This window comes from Eublepharis macularius, chromosome 8 (assembly GCF_028583425.1).
Source record: "Eublepharis macularius isolate TG4126 chromosome 8, MPM_Emac_v1.0, whole genome shotgun sequence".
Taxonomy (NCBI): Eukaryota; Metazoa; Chordata; class Lepidosauria; order Squamata; family Eublepharidae; genus Eublepharis; species Eublepharis macularius.
The window spans coordinates 140,635,143-140,651,213 of NC_072797.1; the positions used below are offsets into that span (position 1 = coordinate 140,635,143).

Genomic DNA, 16,071 nt, shown 5'->3' on the forward strand with positions numbered 1-16,071 from the left:
CTGGTTCAAGGTTTTGGTCTTGATGTTTAAGGCCCTTAATGGACTGGGACTGACACACCTGCGGGACTGCCTCACCTAATACGTCACCTGGAGAGCCTTGCACTCAGCTGACATGCAGCCGCTGGTGGTCCCTGGCCCAAGGGAAGTTTGTGTGGCTTCAACCAGGGCCCCGAGTGTTTTCAGCCTTGGCTCCGACCTGGTGGAACTGTCTCCCGATGGAGACCAAGCCCCTGTGAGATTTGTTGCAGTTCTGCAGGGCCTGTAAAACTGAGATGTTCCGCCAGGCCTTTGGTTGAGGCTGATGATTCCTCCCCCCTGATTGTTTGTGCCCCCTGCTGTGCTGCCCTGAGAGTGACTGTTCCACCCTCCCACCAGGGCTTTTTTTCAGCAGGAACAGGGAGGAACGGAGTTCCGGAACCTCTTGAAAATGGTCACATGGCTGGTGGCCCCGCCCCCTGATCTCCAGACAGAGGGGAGTTTAGATTGCCCTCCGCACCGCTTGGCGGTGCGGAGGGCAATCTCAACGCCCCTCTGTCTGGAGATCAGGGGGCGGGGCCACCAGCCATGTGACCATTTTCTCCGAGGGCAACCCACTGAGTTCCACCACCCCTTTTCCCAGAAAAAAAGCCCTGCCTCCCACTATCTACTTTTTATGGTTTTAGTACAGCCTCTTAGATGAGTATTGACACCTTATTTATTGATTGGTTTTATATGTCTTATTATTGTTCTAAGTGTATTTTAAATTCTGTATTCAGCTGTTGTTGTGAGCTGCCGTGCGGGGAGGGCAGGATATAGATCCAATAAACTAAACTAATCAAGTATCTCATGCAAAACCAGCTGTGAAATTCCTCCAGGTCTTGCAGCAAAAGGTGACTACCAAGCTCCTGCTGGTCAGCTGGCAATCCTTCCATTGGAGGGTTGAATCCAGCTGTAAAACACTAAACTTGCCAATGCGTTACGTTAATGCTGAGTTAAGAAAGCAGACAGCATAGCATTTTTGTCTGCCTTTCCTGGACTACCTTGGAGGGTTAAGTCGATTGGCTGACAGATACTTGAAGCACTGTCAACTATACAGGAACTTCCCGAAGCTGTCGGTGGCATTTGTGTATTCCCCCTCTCTTGGAATGCCTCTTCTAGAATGGTGCCCTCTGCCAACGTGCAGGTGCGTCCTCTAGAAACAAAGCAAGTATGCATTTGTCTTCTGAAGTATTGTTTTGTTAATTATTCTTCTAAAACAAATGCGATTAATTGAATGAAATCTCTTGAATCACATGACACAGCCACACTAACGGTGCTGTCTTAAGTCCATCTGCTCAGAATCCTAGTCAAGTCTGTTCAACAGGGCTTATCCCTAGGAGAGCGTTCTTAGATGGTTGCATAGTTAGTGTCGTTCAAAAGATAGTTATTGTTGAATATCTATTGGATGGGTTTGTGAAGTTTCCAAGAGCAATCCAAAGTTGTGGAGTGTGTGTTAATATTGGGCCACATGAATCCTTGTGAAGACATGCTTCCTGGTTCCTCAGCTGCCAACACGAGTCCTTCGCTTGCTCCCCTTGAGAGAGGGGGATGAGGTGCGTCAGCAGTGAACGGTGTCCCTCCCTCATCTTGCTTTTCCTTACTGCCATTTCAAATTGCAGCAGGGTAAGTAGGAGGTGAGCAACTGATTAAATGAACTGAGAGAAAGTCGTAGAAAGTGTTTCTTATGGTCGGAAAGTAGGTTGGCGTGAGGAAATGCGAAGCTGTATAAATGTTTGAAATCAAAGGAAATATTAATTATTCAAGCAGTATGCTGTGTAGCAAGCCACAGATTTTCAGGCCAGAAAGATATGTGCTGTTATGTTCATGCATTGCTCTACCTTATTTATAGGCTGTGGTTGTAACCCAACCAATTCCACTAGAAGTTTGAAATAAAAAAATGTTAAAAATTTAGTTTAGCATTACTTAAACCATGCGCGCCCTGTTCAGATTATAGTCACTCACAAATACAAAGCTGCCTTCTGCTCTGTCGAACCCTGAACTCTGTCAGGCAGCAGTTCTCCGTGAACTCTTTTTACCCAGAGATACCTAGGACTCCTAGAGCCCTGTGGTGCAGAGTGGTAAGCGGCAGTACTGCAGCCCAAGCTCTGCTCACGACCTGAGTTCGATCCCAGTGGAAGCCGGGTTCAGGTAGCCGGCTCAAGGTTGACTCAGCCTCCCATCCTTCCGAGGTCGGTGAAATGAGTACCCCGTTTCCTGGGGTTAAAGTGTAGATGACTGGGGAAGGCAACGGCAAACCACCCTGTAACAAAAGGTCTGCCAAGAAAACGTCATGATGCAACGTCCCCCCATGGGTCAGTAATGACTCGGTGCTTGCACAGGGGACTACCTTTTTTACCTAGGACTCCTATACACATAGGAACCTGTGTATAGCTCCTCCTCTCTTCCAGTTCTTTCCTGCCTCCAGCAACAGCAGATTTCTCTGCTTACGCATAGCCTTTCTAACCGAGCCTGATTCTTTTTTTTTCCTCTCACTTTCATCGGGATAAGGTGGTTCTTCGCACGGGCCCTGCCTTTGTGCCCAAGGCCAACTCAAGATTTCCTGGGATGCAGGAAATCAGTCTTCCATCTTTCTGTCCTAATCCCTCCCATCCCAAGGAACAGGACTGGCCCACGCTGGATGTGAGGAGGGCCGTCAAAACGTATCTGACCAGGACAGAGTCAGTCAGGAAGACGGATTCCCTCTTCATTAACGTTACACCCCCTAACCAAGGGAAGAAAACGTCATCCGGAACGATCGGAAAAAACATCCGATCTTGTATCGCCGAAGCATTCAGAGCGAGCAGTAGAGAGATTCCCCAGGGGATCACGGCTCATTCTGTCAGGAGCGTGGCAACTGATGTGGCGCTCTACAACAACGCTTCAGTGGAGGAAATCTGCAAAGCGGCCGCATGGTCCTCAGTCTCTACTTTCACAAAGCACTACAAACTGAACATTTTCGACTCAGCAGACGCGGCCTTCGGAAGAAGAGTGCTACATCATGTGGTACAGGATGAGGAACTGTCCCCTCCCTCGAATAAATAACTGGGAGCACCCAAGAAGTCCTCCGCCTCAGAGGGAGAACGGACCTTTGGACACTTACCAAGAAGGGTCCTCCTCCTCTGAAGGCAGGAGGACATCTTGCCCCTCCCAAGTTCCTCGTCGTCTTTACTTGTGTCTGTCAACTCTTCTTCTGTCTTCAGTCCGCTTCCCTTTCTTTTCTTTTTCCGTTACTTTTTCATTGGACAGGTAATTTTGAGTGGACCAAGCGATACATTCAGTAGCGAGTGATTAGGGTGTGTCGGAGGGCTCACTGCTGTGGGAAGAGAGGAGGAGCTTCCAGGCTCCAAGAGGAAGAGGAAGAGAGTTTTGAACTTCCTGCCTCCCTGATTGGGCGAAGGGAAACAACCCAAGATGTCCTCCTGGCTTCAGAGGAGAAGGACCCTTCTCGGTAAATGTCCAGAGGTCCGTTCTGCTCTCAAAAAGATCCATGAAGCTGTTGCCTAGAGCAGTCTCTTTGCCACAAAAAGAGCCAGTTTTCTGTAGTGGTTAGAGGGTCAGAGGAGGAACTCAAGAGACCCAGGTTCAAATCGCTGCTCTGCCACGGAAGCTGGCTGGGTGACCTTGGGCCCTTGGGTCACACACACTTGAGCCTAACCTTCCTCACAGTGTTGTTGAGAGAATGAAATGGAGGAGGGCATAATGTTGCAAGCCACTGGGGAGGAAAGTGCTGTATAAATGATGCAAATGAATGAAGTGGCTTAAACGTAACTCACTTGCCAAAATCAGCTGTAAAAAATGAGGTTCCGAAGCCTGTTTTGCGACGGCATCTCCCTTGAGAATGGGTTGGGGTGCTTACACGGAATTGGATCCTGCAGGTTCGCATCTTATGTCGTGGAAGGTTCTTCCAACCTTTTTAAAGTGTACAAGAACAAAGTTTATTCAGAAAAACATAAACGCTGAGGCCAATATTAATGATCAACCAGAAGTTGTGGGATGTTAGGTTTTAAGCAGGAAGTGCATAGGGGGTGGGGAGGGGGGGGCTCTCTCACGGGCAGGTTTGTAAGTACAGCATTGGCTGCAACTAAGTCACACACCAAAACTGTGCTGGCCCACGGCCACACACTCGTGCACTCAGGTTGCAATCCAAAAGCCCTTTTCCTGGGAGTAAGCCCCATTTATTAAAATAGGAGTTACTTCTGAGTACTTCTGCTTAGGCATGCTCCTCAGTTACCCAGACAAGGTAACTATAACATTAACTATTCTTAAGAAATTCTTTTATACCAAAGGTGGTCAACTTATCCCACATTTGTTAATGTTATATAAAGCCATTGGTCTTCCTAAATTGCTCTGCGCCGCCCCAGTCTGGGTCAGTGGACCTCTGGATCCTCTCGATCAGCTCCAGCAGTCTTCCTTTCATACGATTCTTTCTCTTCCTGCCAGTGTCCCACAGATATTTAATTCACCCTCTTGTTAACCTGACTCTTCTTTCCTTTCCGGCCCTGAGCTCTCAACCCTCCCCAGACCCCACTGACTAAACCTTCCCGTTGCAGCTTAACAGTTTGCCTGCCACTGAGCAGGTGCTTAACAGCAACCTGTATTTGGAGCTGTAATAATTAGTCCGGCTGTCTCTCCTAAGCCCTGCTAATGCAGACATCTTGATTTTTTTCATTCAGTGATTATATGGCTCTATATAAATGGACTCCCATGAATAAATAAAAACCTGCTGTAGAATTACCCATTTCAGTGTTTAGTATTAAGAATCCTTCATCTGTTTAATTGCATTTACTAGCATGTGTGTGTGTGACTGTTTTTAAAAGTTAATAAAATTCTGAAGATTTTTTCTGAGGTTTTTTCCCCAAACCCTTTACGAAACCCTCTGAAACAGTCTGACTCACTCTTGCAGAAGGCGTAGTTTCCACATTCTGAATGGACACATATGTTTTGGTCTAGCCCTATAAATACCACCCCTATTTCTAATCCCAGGGTATGAGGTATAAGGGATATGAAGCCTATTCTATGGTGGTGCCACATCTCTGAAATACTGCATCAGAAATGTTTGCCTAACATAGATGTTGAGTGTTTGGTAGTTGCTACTAGTTTTAGCTTTTGTTGTTACCTTTAACTGAATGGGTTTTTAAAATCTATACTGTACTTAAATATATAGGTAAAGGTAGGCACTTAAATATACTGCACTTAAATATATATTGTGCTTAAATATTGTAAGTCAGTTTGGACTAGTGCCTGCATAGATCCAACATCTTGAAGTTTTGGGAGGGAGCAGATAAAAATGTCCTACAGAGACATTTATTAGGTTAAATTACATTTTTTCCCCAAGATTATGTGTGTGTTTGGAATTGTAAAAAGTAAGTAGTTTGAAAAACAGAAGAAATGTAAAACTTCTGGGACGTTCAGTTTTGGAAGAGAATATATGAAACAAATTGAGTGATGGATATTTCTAGAAAACTGGAGGTAGGTCCTAGTTTGTTTTTTTTTCTTCTGGGGTGTACCCTTGTTTCTTTTTCTAGTATTGTCTGCTCGTCCAGGTTTCTGGGATTCTTCAGAAATCTGTGCCAGGTCTTACCAGAGGCAATAGTGGGTGAGAAGAAACAGGTGTACTCACCATATAACGTGACAGGGCTGTCTTAAACCATCTCCTCTCTTTGAAATCACTGTGTGTCTCCAGCATACTCACACAATGTGGATAGTTAACATGGGAGAATACTTCTTGATCTCAGCCTGGTGACTTCATAGTTGAGCTAGTTCTTTTCTAAAGCAAGTTCGAAACTAACAAAAATAATTAAGCATGAGAGATTTAAAAAGTAGTTGGTGAAGAATATGATTAAATGCAATTATATTGTCTGATACACCAGCCGGGAAAAGCTTCTCCCAAATTTTATTTTACTAAAGTGGGCAAATGACATTCTGCAGACATGAAAATGCTTCTTAACTTTACATTCTCATTGAGTTCCTCCTGTATCATGTCTCTTGGGAGAAATTGGGGTGTTTTGTGCGTCTGTACAGGATTGTTGCTGTCTCCCCAAGAATGACCACAAGCCTTAGAAATGAATAGTTAAAGGCAGGGCTTTTTTTCAGTGGGAACACAGTAGAACGGAGTTCCAGCACCTCTTGAAAATACTCAGCAATAGCACATGAAAATAATATTATTTCAAAGAATCCTGGAAGCCTGGAAAATCCACAGCAACCAACAACCAGCCCGGAAAATCTACAACAACCAACAATCCTGTGTGTTTCGCCCTCATTTCCCTCTTGAGAGTTCCATCACCTCTTTTCCCAGGAAAAAAAATCCTGGTTAAAGGGAAGGTGGTTTGCAGTAGATCGGGCCATGTTTTTACTGTTTATCGTATTTTAAAATCAACAGCATAAACACTTAATCACCAGTGTAATTAAACTGTATCCCCCATCAGCTCAGCTGAGATATAACTCTTCTGGCTGTTAGTCCTGAATATTTTCTGCCGTTGTGTTTTGGAACAGGGTGTGGAAAAGGGGAAGGAAAAGATTGTTAAATGTGCCATGAATCGAGGCTGACTCCACGTTTTTGGAGCCCCAGGCGAGAGGCCAGCAGTGTATGTGGGGCTCGCTCTTCTTTCCCCCTCTGTGGTGGTTCCCGTGCCTCTTCTATTACTAGTGGCAGCACAACATTGCCACTGTTGAGTGGCAGCAGCCCAGAGAATGGCAGAAGCCTGCTAGGCACAGCCAGACCCCCTCAGGTGAAGCTGGGGAGCAGCAGCAGCAGCAGCTACGGATGTTGCATACTCTAAGCCAGTATCCTTGGAGAAACCCCTGCCCCCGTTCATCCTCCCATTTCCCCACTGCTCCTCCACAAGACGGTTCTGAGGCTGGGGGACCTACAAGCTGCATTTGGAGAAGGAAACGGGGGAGTACTCGGAGAGCGTACGGAGGTGCTTGTTCATTGTCGGTCTTCTGTGCAGTCCCACATGGGGCTGTACATGCGCAGGCCTGCCAGCTGGAGGATTTTGTAACTTAAAAATTCACTAGAGGGTGCTCAATGCCTCGGTTTTCCCGCCAAAACAGCCTACTCCTGGGAGGTGCAGTACCCTCTGCCCTCAGTTCCTCTTTTGCCACTGGTGTGAGAGGTTCGGTAGTGCTGAGGTTCACAAGATCGTGCATCTTCGTACTTTCTTCTTGTTTTTCTTCTCTTTTTTTCTTCACCTGGAAGAAGAAGGGTTGTGAGTGATGGCTGAGAAAGCCCTTTTCAAACGCTGCTCAGAATGTAACACCAAGATGACCAGGACTGACTGTTGTTCACTCTGTCTCTTCTGCTTGGGCCAGATCTGCCAGGGCTTTACTCAAACGCGTGTGCAGAACGGGCCTCCCTCTTGAAAGCGCCCCTTTGGGAGAAGGCACTAGCGGCAGCAAACCCACAGCCTAAAGTCGCTAAGGTGACCACGGCCAAGGGTGCCGCGGAACAACCGGATTCAAATCCGACTCAAACTACTCAGATCTTGTCAGAACCAATGACATCTCAGATCCGAATTCCCTCCATCTTCTGGGAATCATCGAGCCTGTTTGACTCGGATCTGAGCCGAAAGAAGCGCCCTTCGGAGTTGAGGTCCCTGGCTTGGTCAGAGCCAGCTACATCCTGGATACAATGCTTGAATTCGAAAGTCTTGATCCTACCCATGGTACTGACTCCACCACCATCACAAATACAAGGACCGGATCCAACCGCAGTACCAACCCTGCCAGAACCGCCCATGAAAGAGAAGTCAAAGTCTAAATTCACTAGCAAAGAAACGAAACGAGCAGACCCAAGCACATGATGGACTGGCACTCTTCAGACGTGGAGATCTTGAAACCACCCAAGACCCCTTCAATCAGGTCCAGATCCCCATCTATCATTTCCTCTGAAGAGGAAGGGGAGATACTGAGAGTCAGACCAACTCAGTGGAGCAACCATGCCCACTCAGAGAAGTGCTGCTCCCACAGGCCCTCTCCAAGGTTCCACCAACAGGTGCCTAGGCACTGCAATATTGATATCGGCAAGCCATTCCACACAGAGTCTGTTTTCTCACATGGCTCTTACTTGGAATCAGTAAGGAGGCCCCATTCCATCCCAAGCTCATCAATGGCCTTCCAGCTCCCAGAGCCAGACACCACTGTTTAGGGAAGGGAGGATAGCCCAAGTGGCCTCTCTGAACCGTCACCTGACGAGGCATTGGGTGAGAGAGGCATCACCCATGGATAACTTCAAATCCTATTTGGAACAATTGCAGAGGATGGCTAAGGTACTGGAGATTGATATCTCGTCCATGGATTCTAAACCCAAGGACAAGATACTCCAGCACCTTTACTCAGAAGAACACAAAGGCACCATTGTTCTGCTATGGGGGGGGGGGGGCGTTCTGGAACCAGACTCCTTAGGGGATGCCTTCGAGATGACCTGGTCTGGGAGCCTTTTCTACGCGTTCCCTCCAATACCTCTAATATCAAGGATGGTGCGCAAGATGCAGACAGAAGGGACGTCAGCTTTAATAGTGGCGCCCTTCTGGCCCAGGCAGCCCTGGTTCCACCGGTTACTACCAAATGACGAACCAGACCTTCCGCCACCTTCCCGAGGAACCAGACTTGATTCTGTGTCAAGGGGTGTTTCACCATGTTGTAAACAAACTCAAACTGACTGCATGGCTACTGAGGCCGTAGGATGCTTGCCGACAGGAGTGGTAGAAGTGATTTTGAACGCCAAAAGGCAATCCACTAGGCGTTCCTATGATCTCAAATGGAGAAGACAGGACGGGGAGTTGATCCATATAGCTGCCCACTGGCCATGGTGTTAGAATTTCTTTTAGAGTTAAAGAATGCAGGGCTCTCTGTCTCATCAGTGAAAGTTTACCTGGCAGCCATTTCGGCCTTTCACGTGCCTATTGATAAAAGAACAGTGTTTTCGCATTACACCTCGGAACTGTTCATGAAAGGCCTAAAGAACTTGTTTCCCCTCACAGGAAAGATAGTACCCCAGTGGTCGCTGCAACTAGTATTGACCAAGTCAATGCCAAAACCCTTTGAACCCCTGGCTACTTGTCACCTTAGGGCCATAACCATGAAGGTGGCAAATGCTAATCGCAATAACTTCAGCTAGGAGGGTTAGCGAATTGGTGGCCTTATGTGTGGACCAGCCACTCCTGAAAATGCATACCAAAAAGGTAGTTCTGAGACCAACACTGGAATTCCTGCCCAAGGTCGTGTCCATATGCCATGTTATACAGAAACTTTCACTGCTGGTCTTTTTCCTGAATCCTTTGGACAAGGCAGAAAGGGCCCTACGCACGCTAGATGTAAAGAGAGCAATACTCTTTTATCTATATCGCACAAAAGACTTCAGGATTGATAGACAACTGTTTATCTGTTATGGGGGGCCCAAGAAAGGGAAACGGGCTAGCCCGCAGACCATCGCACAATGGGTAGTACAAGCCATTAAGCTGTGCTATAAGGCTACTAACTTACCTTGTCCCCTAGAGGTGCAGGCACATTCTACTAGGTTGCAGGTGACTTCGATGGCATTCCTGAGAGGAGTTCCGCTGATGGACATTGCAGAGCGGTGACCTGGTCATCTGCGGATACCTTTGTGAGACATTATGCCCTGGATGTCCTTGACAGATGAGAGAGAACACTGGGCACAGCGGTACTGCAATCAATATTCCACTGAAGAGCAAGTTTCCACCTCTCAGGTAAGAAGCTTGTTAAATTCCCATGTGGGATTGCACAGAAAACCGACAATGAAAACAGGGTTGCACTTACCTGTAACGGTTGTTCATTGAGGTCTTCTGTGCAGGCACACATGCCCCCCCTCCTTCCCCCCCCCCCGACTCTCTTCATATCACTGAGGAGTCTGGCGGTAAGAGGAGCTTAAGGCAGAGGGCGCTGCTCCTCCTGGGAGTAGGCGGTTTCGGTGGGAAAACAGCCACGCCTGCGCGCTGGGAGGCGTTGAGCACCCTCTAGTGAATTTTTATGCTACAAAATCCTGCAGCCGGCAGGCCTGCCCATGCACAGTCCCATGTGTGCCTGCACAGAAGACCTCAATGAACAACAGTTACAGGTAAGTGCAACCCTGTTTTCATGCTCACCAAACCAACATCTTTGGCTGCTGGCTTTTATAAACCCGTGGGGTGATTAAATATAACGATCTGTGAACTGCTGGAACTTTGTGTAGGCCCAGGATGTAATGATGATGTCTTGCAGTTTACATGCACCAGAATAAACATAGAGCTTTAATTTCACAGCTGCAAAACAGACTCTGATGGAAATGTGATTATGTAGTATAGATGCTTGAAGAAGCAGGAACTGCATCTGTGTATATGAACAAGAATGTGACTCACCTGTTTATCTTTTCATGTGCCTTGATGCGGTGGGGCTGCTTTCTAAAAAGCAGTCCTCACATGTGTTTGGAAACATAGTGCTATGAAGACTCTGTCAACTACCCGTGCTTCTCAAATTGCAGCATGCAAACACTTGTGGTTACGTGGTTTTCTGTCTTAATTCAGCCATGAATATCTTGTCCAGCGGTTGTTACTTTAGAAGTGTTTGCCCTTTTGTTTCCCTAGCCTCTTTTAGAGCAGCGTTTCTCAGACATACTTTTTTCTGAATTAAAAGGCATGCTTGATGGTTGTTGTGGATTTTCTGGGCTGTATAGCCGTGGTCTTGGCATTGTAGTTCCTGACGTTTCGCCAGCAGCTGTGACTGGCATCTTCAGAGGTGTAGCACCAAAAGACAGAGATCTCTCAGTGTCAACTAAGAGGTGACACTGAGAGATCGCTGTCTTTTGGTGCCAGTCACAGCTGCTGGCGAAACATCAGGAACTACAATGCCAAGACCACGGCTATACAGCCCGGAAAAGCCTTTGACAATACATCAAAAGGCATGCTTGTTTAAATTCAAATGGAAGGTACACCACTTTTGCATCCAAGAGAAATTTACTTCTTAGAGTATATGAGGGAATTATCTGCCCTAAGAAGAAGCCACCCCCTTTTTTTTTGCATGAGTCACCATGTAGGGAAAGCCTGTCCCGAGGGCACATAATTCTTTGGCATCAGAAATTATTGAATAATACAATTACACTTGACACTGACATACAGCTGAAATTATCCACCTGAGACAGAAACTGATCGGAAGGGGCCAGAGCACATTTGCAGTGACGCTGCGTGATGTATTCTCTGTGGTTCTGTTTTCCTAAGTGTTTGTGACCGCCATAGACTTTTTCCCTGTTTTACATCCTTTCTCCAACCCCAACACCGAGTTTCATTTGTGGAACAATGATGGTCTTTAATATGTACTGCAGGCCTTGGCTTTTGTGCCTTATTACAGAGTGAGATCTTGTTACTGATTTTCTTTTAATTGTAATTTTTAAAAGGAGGTAGTAGAATGGGTTGGAGGAGCCATTTTAGCTAGGCTTTGAAGAAGAGCCGCCTCCCCTGTGTTTGTTTGTTCCTACCCCCCTGCAGAGTGTACTGTTTTTATAACCATGGCCTCTCCTTATTCTTCTCTTGCAGATGAGCTCACAGTGCCTGCACTTTACCCCAGTAGCCCTGAAGTGTGGGCGCCGTACCCTCTCTACCCAGCGGAGTTAGCACCTGCTCTACCTCCGCCTGCTTTCACCTACCCCGCTTCACTGCATGCCCAGGTAATTTATGCCAATCAGTCACAACTTCACCCACGTTACCACCTGATCCTCTCCAGCGTGCACCGTATGACTAACACCTGCCTGGCTAACAGGCACACCAGAGAGAAATTAATGATCACACCTCGATCAAGCTGACACGTCTTCCTGGGACTACTGGGGATGGGCTTATGAAAAATGGCCACACCCCACTGCCTGATACAACACTGAACACCTCTCTCCTCCTGAGTAATCTCACCTCCGTTCACACAAGGCAGTTAGAAATACCTGCTGGTTCTTTGTACACATATATACCCCCCTGTATATATGGACTATGCTTCCCAGACGTGTCTTAGCAACATTTCTGTTTAAATTCCAAGGTTGATTTTTCTTGAAGAGGATAAATGTATGGGTGTGTGAGTGAGTGTTTGTGTAATGCATATTCCTGAATCCAGCAAAAAGGAATATTCACACATCAATTATATTTAGGGAGAAACCTAAGGATATATTTTGGGATGACAATTATAGAAAACTACATCAAGGACATTTGAATTTCATAGGCTCAAGAGTCTCCTTCGATGTAAGGCAAGCATATCGTATGGTGCTTCTTTAATCCTGGCCAGACTTCCTAGCTAAGATCCACCATCAGTGAACGGTTCATTAGCACCTGCTGCTGTAGCATAGCTGAAGCTTCAGTGACCTATGGGGAAAGTTGCTCTGTATCCTAAAAGATGTAATTAAAATGATGTAAAAAGCCAGCCCAAAAGGTGCTGTAATCCAGCCTCCGTTTTGTCATTTTAGCTTCTAGGGAGAATTCAGGCTTGGTTTGATCTAGAACCCACTTGTTTGTCTTTTTGGCTGTCCATGGTATCCGCAAAACTCTCCTCCAGCACCACAAAAATGACAAAACTGAGGGCCAAGCTACAAGTGACGAATGACGCTTGAACAGCAAGTGAACAGACTCACGTGTATTCCTCCCTGTTCACATAGTGATCAAGTGGAGCGCAAGTGAACAGGGAGGAATACATGTGAGTCTGTTCACTTGCCGTTCAAGTGTCATTCGTCACTTGTAGCTTGGCCCTGAGGCTATCATACTTTGGTCATATTTTGAGAAGACAAGATTCTCTGGAAAAGTCAATAATGCTAGGAACAGTAGAAGGTAGTAAGAAAAGAGGAAGACCTAAAACGAGATGGCTTGACTCAGTAAAAGAAGCCACGTCCTCCAGTTTGCAGGATCTGAGCAAGTCTGTTAATGATAGGACGTTTTGGAGGTCTTTCATTCATAGGGTCGCCATAGGTCAGAGGTGACTTGACCTCACATAACACACAGTCTAGCCTATTCATTCCACTGGACTACGTTCAGTTAGGGGCAGTGGTTAGTTTCTCTTAATGCCCGCTCTGTGTATAAAATGTTTTCATGCTGGAGTCAGCTGTTAGCTCTTACTGGTGGATGTTCATTAGCATCTCACTGCAGTCTCCTCTGAATTTGGGAGGAAGAAGGACGTATTCGGAGGAGGGCTATACAGTGGTAGCAAATGTACGCATGCAAAGGCTCCCAGTATCAATCCCAGGCAAATCTAGTTAAAAGTATCTTAAGGAGCATTGTGATATCAGTGTGCAGTTGTTTCATATGTGAATATTTTGTAACCCAACCAGGCTTTTGTTTGGTTCTCGAACTTTTATGCAGGTGAAAGGAGTGTCAGTGAGTTAATAGTTTTTGTCTGAATTGCCTGACAGATAAAGTTTTAATTAGGACTTGCACTAATAGTGGCTGATCCTTCCATAATCATGCAGCAATCATGCATGTAACAAATCCCCATGTCCAGTTCTCAAGGCAAAACAGGGATACAGCGTTGGCAGAGATTCTTTGCTCTACATCTCCATGCAATCTGTCCACTGGACAGTGCTGCCTGTGCTACAGTTGCTAATCCCTTCTAGTGCCACTGGGGGCTGGCGAGAATCAGTGGGGTCCGTCTGTGACTTTTTGAGAATCCCCAGAAGCCCTCCCACCTGGAAGTGTCCTAGGCAGGGCTTTTTTTCAGCTGGAACGCGGTGGAACGGAGTTCCGGAACCTCTTGAAAACGGTCACATGGCAGGTGGCCCCACCCCCTGATCTCCAGACAGAGGGGAGTTGAGATTGCCCCCAAAGAGGGCAATCTCAACTCCCCTCTGTCTGGAGATCAGGGGGCGGGGCCACCTGCCATGTGACCATTTTCTCCGAGGGCAACCCACTGAGTTCCACCACCTCTTTCCCCAGAAAAAAAGCCCTGGTCCTAGGGTAGATCAGATCCTGGGAACAGTAGGACAAATTCCACATTGGCAAGGGCTTAGTCTTAAACACCATTTCTGTGCCGTTAGGCCAATGAAGCTGTGTAACCATTCTGGAATATTTGTCATTTTCCTCGTCTTTTGGAATCCTGAGTGCATCGCTAAGGAGGCAGGCTGCTTTTCCATTTGTTCCTAAGATTTACGCAGACTTCTGTTTTGGCCGTGGTACCACCACGGTAAATCAGGAACTTGGCGATGAACCCTGAACTACATACGTACATTGTAAGCAATTTATTACTTGTTTGTTTAAAATGTTTTTATTTTCCAAATTCTCACATCATATTTTTTGCCGACATAATTAATAGAGTAAGTTCTCGCTGAAGTCAGATGGGCTGGAGGTGGCAAGACCCAAACTCCCAGCTCTGTCGTCATTGGCCCTGGCCCTTGCAGCGAGGAGGAGGCGTTTGTGTTCTTTTGCATTCTCTTCTGGCCAGGGAGTTCTAAGGGGTGGTATGCACGCTAAACACGGTGAATGGAGCATGGCGGTTTCCCTGAGCGAATGCAGTTCTGCTGGACTTCCTCATCTTAAAAGTTACTGCCTGGAAGCTTGCTGGGGGGGGGGGGGGAGTAGAAGAAGAGCATGAACCAGAACTTGAGGCAAACAGTTTCTGACAGGGAGGAAAAGGGAAGTCGGCTCCAAATGGAGCGCTATCTTTTATTCACGACTTGCAGTGGGGCGGCCTGAGCGCGGGAGGCTGAAAATAACCCCCCAAAGCTCCACACCTCTCCGGCGAAGTGGGAGGCAAGAATGCCAAGTAACGTATGTTCTGTCACAAGCCCTTTTTCTGCTCACTGAGTCCTGCTGCCTGGGACTCCTAATGGCCCTTGAGGGCAGGCCTGCTCTAGTTAAAAATTAACACACAGAGGGGGAAAGTAATTAAATATGGATGGCAGCCGTTGCTGAGGAGCCTGTCTGGCCTGAGCCGCTGCACGCTCCAGTGGTCCAGGGCGGCTCCCTCCCTCTCTCTCCTGCAAGTTTGCAAGAATGCCGGGTGATGTGTGCACTTCCCTGGAAAAGTCCTTCGACCCACGCTTCGGTGGAAGAGTGGCTGTACTACCACAGTTTATGAAGCCTGACAAATGCAGGATGGCAAACCGACACGTGTAACGTAGGCTGATGAGCGGTGGATCGGCAGTTGCTGGTGGCATTTTGGGGGGGGGTTGTCCTTGGGCACATAGCAATGACTCTCCACGAGGCCTGGCCAGTGTTGATTCCCTTTGTGATTCTGTAATTATTTGTTAACAGAGGGGTGTGGGTTTGGGAGGAATTGCCCACTTGCCGCAAGCACGAGTTCTGTTAGGGACATTAAATGTCGCCAGTATTTTTTTGCCTTTTCTATTTCCTGTGCCATACACTTTCTGAATGAAATATTTAGATTAGGTTGTGCATGTGGGTGTGATAGAATCTCTTCTTAGCCCCTTCTCTTTTTGTTCTTTCGCCTTTGCTTTTAAACCTAATCCACAGTTTATTCTTTATTTAGAGCATTTATATGCCACCCTTCCTCCGAGGAGCTCAAGCACAGCAACATAATGGCAGTGACCTGAAATGGTAGAAGTGAACTGCACCACTTCAGGTGGAAGGTTCCACTTTGAAACACTTTCCTATGGTAAAAACTCCCTGCAAACAGAAAACTGACACAGCAAGGGAAGGGAGAACATTTCTCCCTGCTATGCTAATCTTCTGTTTGCCTGGAGGGTTTTTTTTTCACGTGAAGGATCATTGAAAGCCGGAATAAAGCGTCTGCAGCTGGACGTTGTACAGTCCATTTTAACCGTGTTTGGCTCTACCAGCTCATTTCCCAGGGGCTCTGTTGAGGCTTGTGTGTCCACTGGCAATGAGGGGTTGTCTGGGGCGTGAGACAGTCAGCTCCCTGATGCCCTCTCCCTTCTCCAATACGCCCCTGACCTCTTGGTTTAGAAGAGAGCTAGGGGAAGTGAGGAGGGTCTTGAGCATCGCTGGACCTTGGGACAGGTCAGAGGGTGCCCGTTACAGGTTTATGGGGTGGCGGTGAGGGTGGCGAAGAAGGGACGTTTTCTCTGCCCCCGTCGCGTCAGCAGTCTCACCCGGCTCCGTGGTTTGAGGTGCATCACAG

At 47.1% G+C, this 16,071-nt stretch overlaps 1 protein-coding gene across 2 annotated transcripts in view; it reads left to right on the forward strand.

Annotated features, from left to right (window-relative positions):
- Positions 1–16,071, forward strand: part of RBPMS (RNA binding protein, mRNA processing factor) — a 131,091-nt gene that overhangs the window by 85,738 nt on the left and 29,282 nt on the right. The window contains exon 6 of one of the 2 annotated variants that reach the window (XM_054986904.1): positions 11,544–11,674. In XM_054986904.1, coding sequence (XP_054842879.1) covers positions 11,544–11,674 — 131 coding nt within the window. Of the gene's footprint in view, positions 1–11,543; positions 11,810–16,071 lie in introns of those variants that run through there. The other variant, XM_054986903.1, reaches the window with a different exon arrangement.